This window comes from Echeneis naucrates, chromosome 21 (genome assembly GCF_900963305.1).
Source record: "Echeneis naucrates chromosome 21, fEcheNa1.1, whole genome shotgun sequence".
NCBI classification, from domain to species: Eukaryota; Metazoa; Chordata; class Actinopteri; order Carangiformes; family Echeneidae; genus Echeneis; species Echeneis naucrates.
The window spans coordinates 1077984-1090882 of record NC_042531.1 but is presented as its reverse complement, the minus strand read 5'-3'; the positions used below and the strand labels follow the sequence as shown (position 1 = coordinate 1090882).

The 12899-nt window shown below is 47.1% G+C and overlaps 1 protein-coding gene across 1 annotated transcript; it reads left to right on the top strand.

Moving 5' to 3' along the window:
- The first annotated feature begins 392 nt into the window (after positions 1-392).
- ndp (norrin cystine knot growth factor NDP) lies at positions 393-12899 on the top strand. The gene is made up of 3 exons (XM_029530916.1): positions 393-524; positions 8935-9336; positions 11141-12899. Exons 2-3 carry the CDS (start codon positions 9130-9132, stop codon positions 11363-11365), a joined length of 432 nt encoding a protein of 143 aa, XP_029386776.1. The 5' UTR covers positions 393-524; positions 8935-9129; the 3' UTR covers positions 11366-12899.

Below are 12899 nucleotides of genomic sequence, written 5' to 3'. Positions count from 1 at the left end.
GGGCCAGTTGTTTTTAAATAAACTAAATCTGCTAACAGTTTTATAACCCTGACCTCGTAAAAACTGGCTGCAGCTTTTGGTCAGCTCTCTCCTGATGGGGTGAGTCAAGCCGTCCAGGGCTGGAATTCCCATTTGCCGCTGTGGAGCGTGTCGGTGCGTCAGCTGGTGTGTGTTTGTGTGAGAGAGAGAGAGAGAGAGAAGGAGAGAGAGAGGGCGTATGATATACGATTGCTGTGTCACGATCCACATGTGACGAACGTCCTCACAGACAGAGCATCCAGGCTGCTCCGTCTTTCCGGTGGTTTCCCTGTTCAAGGAAAAGTAGGAGAGAGAGAGTGTGGGACAGAGAGGGAGAGCAAGAGGAGGTGAGAGAGACAGTGAGACAGAGGGAGGAGAGAATAGCTTTCAGACAATCGGTGTGTGACAGAGAGAGGTAGAAACAGGAGGAGAGAGGAGCCGACTGGGAAACAATAGTTGAACAACAAATTCAGCATTGTGAGGAGGATCTCGGTCTGCTGCTGAGGGTAAGTCCATCACCCCCGCCGTTTTCTTGTATGACGTTTTCTGCTGACAGCAGATAGAGGATGCTGAGATTCTCCGACAGAGATCATGTTAGGCATATTTTATTCACATTTTCCATATTTGATCGGACTCTGAGTTTAACTTCTCGCTCCTCACTTGGGCTGATCCCTGAGCTCAGGTGCACATTCCTTCTTTTACTGCAGGTATTTTCTGATGCTCTCCCGTCCAAAAACTGCAAATGGTTGTGATTAGGACGCAATGTGACATGATATGTAATCGGAGGAAACATGTTTGTGTTGGCGCTGGTGGACACACTAATCAGGCATTGACAGGGAGGCTGGAAGGATAATGGAAGTGTGTGTGTGTGTGTGTGTGTGTGTGTGCGCGCCAGAGCATGGGGTTAATAGCAGTGTGAATAACTCTGGATTTGAATGTGAATATGTGTTTTACAGGTGCATGCGTTTATGTCCAGAAGTGTGTGAGTGACTCGGCCTGTTCTGCTGAACCCTGAGGCTGCTGGCTTATGCTAGAAGGAGATGATGACAGATATAATAGACTCTGTGGTAGGTAGGACGAGGAGGAGGAGGAGGAGGAGGAGGAGGAGGAGGAGGAGGAAGAGGAGGAGACGAGCTACCACTTCCATCTAAATGAGGAGAAGAAAGGAAAGAAAGAGGGAGAAGGTGTTTAAATGAAAAATGAAGTGAGCACAAAAGGACAAGTGGATAATGAGGGAAAAGTCAGAGCTGGAGGAAAAACATCTGAGAGTGAGACAGGAGCAGTGAAGCCAGCAAAGGACAGAATAAATAGGAGAAACAGAATGAAACTGAGATGTGTGAGAGGGAGAGCCAGAGGAGGCGAGAGTGACCGAGGCAAGAGTGATGCAAACATCCCTCTCAACTTCCAGTGACACCAGATGAGAAACCGTTTGCCCGGTAAAAAAAAGTGAACGAAGAATCACCTTTGGCTGTTTGGAGAAGAGGAAGAGGAGGAAGAAGAGGTGCATTTGAAATGTTGCACATGCAGCCAGGTGCACACAGACTGAGCTGTGCACAGGCAGTATTGTGTCTGAGCTCTCATGTTTCATATTCTCACACATGCAAACACGCTGACACACACACACACACACACTGGGGCCCATTGTGAGTGTGTTTATTTGGACAGTGTTGAGGCTCTGACAGTCAGTTCACAAAGTCTCACCACCGCAGGAATGTGCGTCTGAAAAATGGATGCTCCGCACAAACCGCAGACCAACAGAGAAGATCCTCAAAGCTGCCCCATCCCAACCAGCACTGACGAGATCTTTGGTGCCCCGAAGAACCCTGGTCCAGCACCATAAAGCAAACACGCCTACGACTCTCCTGCTCACTCTCTCTTTTGAGACACGCCTCGGGTCTCTGAGCCGAACGGAGGATTGATCTGGTTTCATGAGCAGGTTTGAGCCTACGGCTTCTCTTCCTCTGTGATCAGGATGGAGGTGGTTCTGTTTTTACCAAACAGCCGGCCTGTTCATACGTATCTGTCCTCTGTGTCTTCTCTCTGTCTCTGCTGGTTCTGAGAAGCCTAAATTGTAAAGCTAACACAAGCTTAGCTCTGGCTCACATGGCCTGGCGTCATTGGCTCTACACTGCTCTCAAATCCACAGTGTTTGTCTTATCTTTACTGGGGGGGATATATTTAGTGAGGAGCTTAGCTTTTAGGAGGTTGGCGTGTGGGGAGGGTGTGTGTGTGTGTGTGTGAGGGAGAAGAAGAGGAAGAGTAAGTTTGTGTGTGTGTTTCAGGAGCTGGCGTCAGTAGACAGTGGAAGAGCTTGGCACACTGCATGCCAAACTGTGTGTGTGGCTGTAGGACAGGTCTGTGGGTCTGCCCCCACCCCCCCACCCCTTCTCCCTCCAGTCAGGAATCTGCCCTTTAGTTTATTAAAAGCTGGTGAAACAATGGAGGGAGGGAGGGAGGGACTGTGTGGGGGGGGGGGGGGGGTCAGAGAGGAGTTTGATGATGTGGTTGGAAAGAAGAGGAAGGGGGGTAGAGAGAAGGAAAGATATTCCTGATTACACCCCCCCATGCTACCTGTCATTTTCACCAACTCCCCCTCCATCGGCTCCCTTTGATGCACCTGTTTTTTCTGTGTGAGGCAGCACTGGGGGGGTTACCACAGAGCCCCCGTCCTCAGACAACAACTGTGTACTCAGCTGCTGGCTGACACGGGCGGTAAAGTGGAGGATCCTCGGTCCGGGTCCATGAACCACCTCAAACCAGCATCACAGGCATTTTTAGAGCCTAACCCTAACCCAGAGCAGCCGCAGGAGAACGGCCACGAGAACGCCACGAGAACGCCACGCCACGTTAACTGTGTGTTCATATGTACATGTGAGAACAAAGCCCCATACGTGAGGTGGGCAGGGATATTTATAAATGCACCCCACTGCTGAGAAAAAGACCGAGAAACTGTCCTACTCAACATATGGTGGGAACAGTTGGGAGGATTCATGGTGCCACTTCACAACAGATTTGGTGACAACATAATTGTTTCACTTTTACCTCCGCCACAAAAGTCTGAGTGAGACTTTCATTATCGATTTAACTGTGTTGTTTTAGTTTTATTATTTGAGTGCAAACATCAAGGGCATACAATATGTCCCCAAAATATTTAGAAATGTACCTGCTGTTACAGAGGGATTTGATTTGATTAGAAGAGCTTGGATAAAGAAATACAGTTACTGATTTGAGTCTTTTGGGTCTGCACAGCTTCAGTTAAAAAACCTAGACTGGGTGGGGGGGGGGGGGGGGGGCAGCAGCTCCGGACATGGGAAGTCTGTTAGAGTCTGTAATAAGATGAGCAGCAGTGTTTTGAACCAGCTGAGGACAGACGACATCAGAATAAAGAGTCACAATAATCAGGATGAAACTGACTTAATGATCCATGGAAATGATCTGATATTCAAAATGATCCTGAGCCACTAGCTCGACCTAATCCACACTGAGGCTAGCAGCAAATATTACCCCTGAATTCAGAAATTACCTTCAGATTCAAATATTAACTCTAAGTTCCTATCAGCAAGTTTATTTAACTAATATGATTATAGAGGTTGTCACATATAAAGTAAAGTGTAAATTGCTCCTATATTGTAAATGACTACCGTACACTGTGTGTGTGTGTGTGTGTGTGTCCCTGCCCCTGGGAAGCATCTTCCCGACCTCTGAGAGAGACATCATAATATCCTCCCTCCGTAAACTTGGACTGAGCTTCTCATAACTCCGGAGTCCTGCAGCCTGAGACTGGAGGGGTTGTGGTATGTGAAGAGGGATTGTGTTGCGGTTTTGTGGTTTGGCTCCTCCGATGTTCTAAACTCGGACTGGATCTTTCTTTTTTTTTTGTCTTCTTAAATGATCTGCCTTTCGGCAATGTTGCTCAAGCTTTATCCGCAGAAACCAAGTGGAATCTGCACAGTTTGATTTGCCCAGCGTCATGTGATATTCCTGTTAATAAGCAGTGAAGGCAGATCTAGAGATAGGTCTCCACACTTAATGTCTTCATGGGCCGATGGGCCTCCGCCGTTAGTTTTGTCTTTTCTTCTGAAGATCTTGACGTCCTCTCAGTCACTGAAACTCAAGTCTTCTTCTATCACTTTATCCATCTGACTCTTTCTGCTCAGCTGAATTTGCAGCTTTGATTTTAGAAAACTTTCCTCTCCGATGATGGGAAGGACGACCTGCTGCCCTCGTTGTGCAGCGTTCACTCTTTTACAAGATTCTTGTTCTAAAACACGTCAGCTGGAAACATTAGGAAGGCAGCTGGAGTGTCAGTTAACGTTTTGGGTGAGGAGTCGAGAGTCATCGCCTAAAAATGAGGAGTCGCTTTTGTCTGAAATATCGACTGTACATAAAACCGGGCGGAGACTCTGCAGCTGAAAAGTGAAACCTTAAACTTGTATACTATCCGATGACCATCGGGGGCACCTGCAATGGCAAAGATTGTGTTGAAGTCGATGGGGAAATGTCCCTCCTCCTCCCTGATTCCTCAGATCAGTAAATGTTTTCCTGATGAGCTTATGGTCTCAGTCTGTAGTTTACAGTCAACAGGATGGTAATCTTTTTGAATGAAGATAAATAGACCAGTAAGCAGCGGATGAATTATTATGGTCATTATTAAGTGCTGTGCAAAATCAGATAAAAGCAAATAGTAATAAAAACGGCTTTTAGTGGAAGCTCTTGTTGGATTTGGCCTCCATTGGCCCAGAGTCCTCATTATTTATGAGTTGTTTGCACGAAATTCGCGGTAGATCTGCCGCTCACCCTCCGATGATGAAGCTACTTATGTTGGCCGCTCTTCAGACCTGGCAAGGTTGTGATAACTACTCCTGGACATCTCCCTGCTTCCCTGGGCAGAACAGAGCCCTCTCTCCCTTCCTTCCCAGTTGGAGCTAAATATCTCTTTATCCACCTGAGGCAGGACGCGTCGGCTCCACGCGTCGGCTCCACATGCACAGTTTTCCCACTCGGCCGAGCCCTGGACACGGATCGCTGTCCCTGATGTCAGGACGGGGGCCTCAGGAGGACATGACTGAGTTCCCAGACTCCGGCTCGATGCACATAAAGCCTTGAACATGACCTCACTCGGTTTGTTCGTCCCAGACTGCACACTATTCCTCAGACTCACATGTATCTGGATGTGTTTTAACAGAGATAAGGTGACTTTGGAGAATTCATCAAATGGAAAATTTGACTTTCTCGGTGGAGGTCCGGTGGATGGAGCCTGGCCCTGCCGAGGTTTTCATCATCGAGCAAAGCTGTTTACTTTAATTGAGCTGAATTTTTTTCTGGGTAATTCAGACTGAACGACCTGTTGTGTCGTGCAGACCTCTGCTGCCAACAGAGCTGCTTTTTTAAAGTAATGAAAACTGTGAGGCCCAAGGTGACACCGGGAGGTTTGATCCAACACCTCCAGCATTACGCAGCGGGGATAAAAGAGGAAATGCTGAAGGAAAGGTTTCAGCAGCAGCGGCAGAATGGCACCCTTTAAAGTGAAACACAATGGGTGTTTGTTTTTGTAATTATAGCTGGTTTGAGTGGACGACGCAGTCGATTCCAAACAATAGATCCAGGAAAGTTACGGAACATAACAGCTTTGGGTTTGTCGCTCATTATACTTGGATCAGATCGGTGGGGGGGTGGGCAGAGCGGACAGGATGATCCAGCTGCTGTTTGTGGACATCCAGGGCCCTGTAAATCTGAGTCCAGGGCAGGTGTGGCTGAGCTGGAGGAGAGCAGGCCGCCCTGATGCCTGAGCTGCCCCCAGATCTTCTTCAACCTGCAGTGCAGACAGGCTGGGGGCAGTAATGAACTCAGTCAAAGATATTATCTCCATATATTATCTTAAAAGCTCCATTATCTGAGGCAGCTGCCATTCGCCACATTTGGAGTCACCAGAGGAGGCACTAATGATGATGTGTAGTCCTCTTCGAGTGAGGGATGTCCCTGTTTGTATAACAAGGCAGTTACAGCGTTGGTCGCCTCAGCTGGCTGTAATACAGACTGAAGACAATCAATAGAAAATCATCCCTCCACATAAAAAGTTAATATGGTGGGAATGTCTGGCCAGCTCTGCTAATACAGCACAGTGCTGGCTGCGGACCAGCGGGATAACAGTTGGGGTAAAATAAATTTTCTCTCACTCATCCTGGTATTTACAAGGTGGATTAGGTCGTCATCTCTGTTTTCCTTTCATCATCTACTTCAGATTTACAATAACCTTCTGGATTTCTTTACTTTTGTTTTTGTGGCCATGAATACAGTGGCAGTGCGATGTCTGATCCGATTAGATTCATCGCTTTGTAAATCCCCTTTTTTGGATTTACAAGACACTGCAGTCAATCACTAAAACATCCTGTCTGATTCTGAAGAATGGATTTCTAACTTTGCCAAAAACTCCTGCATTCACTGACTGGAAACTGGGTTTGGTCTTTTATTAGTTGACGATTTATCCATTATTAGCAGTCATTAATATCTCTATACAAATATTGTGATATAGGTTATAAGATGGAGGGTGTTGAGTTGGAATGATACATAATTATTATATTTCTCAGGCATTTTTGTTTGATAGAAAATGATATTGAGGTGTTCAAGGTTGTACTGAGAATCAATATACACAAGAAGATGATGAGCAGTGACATGAGTGTTGGACTCAGGACAGGCTGTAAAAAGAACTCTATTATTGTTGTTACATAACAAAGAAGTTAGTCATTTGTGAGAAATATTGTGATTTTTGATGTTGTTAATATTGTCCGATGTGTCCCTGCTCTGTTGATAAAGTTTTTCTCTTCAAACTAAACTAACACGCAGAAACTCTGTTCCATCATCTGGTTGTTCTCTGGGCCAATAATGAAGCTGCCATAAAATCTGCTCTTAATGGGAACGTGAGGCCACAGGACAATCAGCGGGAGGGTGGTGGGGGCCAACAGCAGGCTCAGAGCCCCCCTCCCCACGAGGAGTCCGGCCCTGTCTTTACTGGACCTCCTACAGCTTGATTTCATTCAGTTTATAGCAGCACATCATGACGAGCGTGTCCAGACCGGCAGCTCCCGAGCTGATGGTGATAGCAGCGCCGGTTGTGATGGCGGTCCAGGTGTGGCTGGCGGGGGCCAAGGTGCTGATGGGCGCTGGCTGTATGAGGCCGGTCTGAGAGCAGAACGGGCCGTCTGCTGTGTAAACCCTGCAGCACATGTTCGACAGGCCAGAGAAACATCTCAGGGAGTATTTATTTTAGCAGGCCAAATGATACTTCTATTTCTCTCTGGAGGAATGTTAAGGTTAAATGATTCTCCTTAGAAAGAAAAATACAGGGGTAGGGCTTTTTTTCTTCCTTTTGGGGGGGGCCAGTTAAAAAGCTTCAAGTGAACTCGATGTATTTTGTGATTTCAATTGAGATTGTGATTTCAAAAACTGGTGGAGGCGACGGAGGCTAAAGTGGCAGCTATACAGGAATAATGTTTGGGGGGGGGGGGGGGGCCGCTGGCTTCACACCCACTTACACAGAAATTTCCCAACAATCTGACCCCTCTTCATACTCTGACTGTCTCAGAGAAATAATTACTGTCACTGTATTTTATAATAAAACTGATCATTTACAGAATTACAGTGAATTAGCTTCTCAGGAAGGGACGAACTTAAATCTAGATATTTATAAAACAAAGACTCAGAAGTGGTAAGCACTCAAAGTCCTGATGTTAGAATTATGTTAAATAAGATGAAATGAAATAATAAAGTCATTTAATGCCTCTAAAATCATACTACCGGGAAAAACCTTCTTAAAGATTTATGCTGTTGTATAATAAACATCATGTTGAAATGAAGACTTGAAACCAGAGACCATAAAGTCATCAGGAACCGTTTACTGAGCTGATAAATCAGGGAGGGGGGGCACTCTCCCATAGAGTTGGCATTCACTTCAATTTACGGCCACAGAGTCAGCATCCACTTCTATAAACAGTCAGTGAGTGATAAACATGTGTGTCAGAGTCAAAACATCTGACCTGGTGTTTCATCAAGTTGTGTAAGAAACCTGGGCAGATGGAAAGTAACACAAACAGAAAACATTTGAGCAACAACACCAGATAACTTCTGCTCAGTGTGTCCTGCATGAGCACAGACACGTTCTGCAGCTCTACACTCAGCTCATTCGGAGGGACTGGCAGTTTTAACCCCTTCAGTCACAAGTCAGAGACCTGCATTTACATTTGGTTTTATTGCTCAGTGCCACAGATGTTTCCTCATAAATCAAACTCACGGACTTCAGGAGGACTCGACCTGTAACGAGCAGCTGCTGCAGAGCCACCCAAGGCTAACCTGAGGATCTTTACTGACGCCCTCAAACACACACTGGGTTAACAATCGGAATCATTCCAAAAAACCCTGACCCTTAAACCCGGATCATTACGGCCCGCCTCACCATCTGACCCCACCTCTGCCTAATTCACAACACATTGGCTGTTAGAGACCGAGCCGCCTCTCAACACGAACCCCACCGTCAGGAGAACGATAAAACTACGGAGCTGGAAAAAAGGGAATTAAAGACAGGAAAAAAAAAACACAAATACATGTAAAAACATTCTGCAGGGCTGCTGGGGAGAGAGATTTGTTTTAATGAAAAAGTGGCTGCTCCAGGCTTAAGTTTCTCCGCTGTAATAAAAGCACCAGGACTTTTGTGTCTACATGTGTGTGGGTGAGCAGCCTGCACACACACACACACACACACACATCAGTCAATCACTAAAACTGTCTGTTGTCTGGACGTAGTTTCATGAAGGGGAGTTTGTGGACACACAAGACGTCAACTGATCGACAAAACACTCACAAGATTGTTTCTTCTGTCTTCATGTTTCCAATGATCACTTCCTGTTTGTCTCCTTCTCCCAGACTGTGGTGGATCCAGACAGCAGGTGATGGAGCGTCCCGACTAGGCCCGCCTCCTGCCGCCACCCCCACCCTCACCCCCCCACCCCCCAACAGCTCTCCAACCTTCAGCCTGCACGTGAATCAACCCCTGACGAGAGAGAACCAACACCACGAGTTCGGACGTCCCCTGAGGATCGAGGCTCGGGTGGCCCCATCATGAAGCCGCCACTCTGCAGGGGCCCCCCCTCCGCCCTGCTGTTGGTCCTCATGTGCTGCCCCCTGCTGGGCCTGGTTCAGTCTGCCAGCAGCAACAAGGCCAGTGACAACAGCCACCCGCACCTGGGGGACTCTGACCCGGACCGGTGCATGAGGCACCACTTTGTGGAGACCATCACACACCCCATTTATAAGTGCAACTCCAAGGTAACACAAACACACACAGAAACATTTTAACTCTGCTCTATTGTGGTCATCCCTCATATTTGGTTGTTAAAGGAAATTAGACGAATGAATGAATGAATGAACTCGCTCCAAACCTCAGAGACCCAGGAGCCCCCAAACACCATCAGGATTTATTCATTTATCTCACACACTTTTGTTTCTTCCTACTACAGCCACCCCCAATCCGTTCAGTCCACTGTCTCCTCTCTCTTGATCTCCATCACTCATCATTGAAACAGGTCACGCTTCATTTCCCAGGGACTGTGTATGTGTGTGTGTCTGTGTGTGGACCTGGACCTGGACCTGGGCCACGCTGCAGACATATTCTGCTCCTCAGCTGGGACTCAGTTCTCAGTTTTGGCTGGAGTGGATGTCTCCCCCATCAGGCCCATCTCTACTGCCTCTGCCAAGGGCTGGGGGGGGGGGGGTGAAGACAGAACAAGACAAGTTGACAGTGACCTCTTGACGTGGAGGCGTGGCCTGAGGTTTCACACGGACTTAGAGAGAAAGTCTTTCTGTTCCCAGAGTGATGATCTAGTGAATCTCAGGCCAAACGTGTTGGTTCCTGTTTCCTCTGTTTCCTGTCGTGGATCGATCACTTCCTGTTTCATAATCAGATGGAGGGAGTAGAGCAGAAAGCCAAACACAGCTCAGCTCAGCAGGACTCAGCACACTGACAGCACACAGAATACAACGGTTCAAATAAATAAGGAAATGATCACATAAAGAAAGAGAACATCCCAGAATGTAACCAGAGTGAGAAGACACTCAAGTCAATGAAACACTAGAATAAAAAAAGAGTTTGTTTTTAAGACAAGAGTTCATTTCCCAAAAATACACCAACAGAAAGCCAATTTGGCAGAACGTCTGATTATACAGACACTTTCTCTGAGTTTAAAAACTAAAATATAGGAAGAAAAGGAGCTTTCATCTGGTCAGAGGACAAGGACAGATACTCCAAACCACCTGAGACCTGAGGCACGTGCAAACAAGCCCACACACACACGCACAAAACGCTGGCCTTATTAGTGTTGTGTCCGACTGACTGTCATTCCTCTGCGGGTCACTACATTCATGTCACCTCCCTAAACAGACTCCCGTGTCATGTCTTTCTGTCAGCTGCTGTGTCGCCACCATGTTCCCACTTTGATAAAAGCCTGTCTGGGGCCACAACAGGGTAACACACACACACACACACACACACACAGAGTGCATAGACATCAGCAGTGTTGTTGCCACTTTAAGACCATTTGTCGTTGTCCTAGTTGTGGATCAGGCAACAATTTCTCCTCAGTGACTCCACCCCCTTCCTCCTTCTCCTCTTTCTCCTCCCTCTAATCATTCAGTAGCCCCGCCCCCTAACCCCTCCCCTCCAGGGTCTGTTTCCCTGTAAATAGGGCATCATTTAAAAAATGAACATCATGTTGTACTGAAGACTTGAATTTTCCCATAGACTTCAATACAATTTCACCCTTTTTGTACACACAGAAGGAATTTTTATTTAGATTTTTTTTAATTAATTCCATACTTTCCTTTTATTTTTGCCCCCTAACTGTCTGTCCCTGGTGCTGTTTGTTTGCCCTGACCCTGAATCTGAACCCGGAGCAGGAATGTGTGACTGGTCTTGTTGCTATCATTCTGTTTGCAGGTGCAAGGCCGAGTCTGGGAGCCCAAACACCGTCTGGGTTTCCCAGGAGGCCCCTTTTCTCATCCCTGACTGGGCCTGGAGGTTGTGAAGAGCCAGATCTCAGTGACTTATCGGTGTTGTCTGTCCTCTGTGTTCCAGATGGTGCTGCTGGCGCGATGCGAGGGCCACTGCAGCCACACCACCCGCTCCGACCCCCTCATCTCCTTCAGCTCGGTGCTCAAGCAGCCTTTCAAGAGCACCTGCTCCTGCTGCCGGCCACACACCTCCAAGCTGAAGGCGGTGAGGCTGCGCTGCGCCGGCGGGACGCGCATCACCGCCACATACAGATACATCCTCGCCTGCAACTGTGAGGAATGCAGCTGAGCGGGGGGAGTGACAGCCTCACACCCCCCGAAGATTCTCAAGACCCTGCGTTTTTTCCCGGCCCGCCTCGGGCCATCGTCTAAAGCTATCCAGAAACTTTTGGTTGATTATTGGATCCGATAATTGCCCCAGAGGACGACAGCTCAAGATGCTTGTTGTTATCTTGGCAGTAACAGTTTGGAGCGATCGTACCACCCTCACACCGGCCTGAAAAATGACCTGCAGCCCCCGAGACTCTGCCCCACCCCCTCTATTATGTGCATTCAATCAGTACAAATCACAAGCAGCATATTTCTCCTGCATACAAGGCCAGACACCACAAACTGCTGCTCCCAGGGGCCCCTCCGTGGACCCTCCTCACTGCACTCCTCACGGGCCGTAATTCATAACACAGGCTGGGGAACTGCAGAACGAGAGCTCTTCGCTAACAGCCGTCCTCCAGCGCCATAAAGACTATCAAAACATTAGAAAAATAACAACAAAACACGCCTCGTTAAAAAAGCAGCATGGGATCAGACGGGTCCACACATGTGGTGGGTCCTCCAACGGGCACCTGCACCGTGTTTATTCACCCAATAACCTTTTACACACTCCCTGCAGACTTTCATCTGGCTGTGTAAAACGCGGTACGCTGACAGGAGAGCTCATTGTGTTAACTGAAAACACGGAGAGGCCAAAGGACTGTCAGGGACCGTCGAGCTCCTCGCTGTTCATTCTCACTGTAAACTTATTGTGTTTGAGTCTTTGTGATGTTTCTGTCAGTGTTAGTGAAACTGTAGCTGCTGTCGTCAAACTGCCGCTTCTGTCTGCCACGTGTCCGGTGTGTCGAGCTGAAATGAACGAGCTTCAGACTTGTTCTGTGTCAGAAGAACATGAAGGAGTCGCTGCCTTCACTCTCACTGTGGTTTCTTCTGTGGACGCAAAGAACCAACTGATCAGGGCTTTCAATTCCCTCATTAGAAATTGTGCCTAAATAGTTAACTTCTAAATTCAATTTGAATGTAATTCCGTTCTCCAATGATTAAATCATACATAAAATAATTGTTGCTTTAAACTACATCAATTCCGTTCAGCTTCTAATTCAAACTTTATCATCCAGGTTACTATGAAAACTCAAGAAAAAGACAATTCAAATAATTTGAATCCAGGTTTTCAAAGTACAATGAGATATTACATTATATACAGTAACCGTATGGGACTGCTCCGGTGCAGCTGGAAAAACGATAACACTGAATGAAATAGTTTGTGTTCGGGCACCTGAAGTCAGTTTGAAATTACAGAATGTAAACACTCCGAATTTACACTCTCTTATAAAAAAAAATATTATTCTGGCAGTTCTTTGCCTCCACGGAGTTGAGATCGAAACAGCAGCCAGAGACGAAGACGTGACGGAGATCCAACCGGTCATTACCCAGACTGCACTGCAACAAAGCTGAATATACATGAAATGGAAAGGAAACTGTATCTGGATCATTAAAACCTGGATCTGCCTGAGTGGGTTCCTTCATTCTTTAGCTGTGTGAAGAAGAGCAGA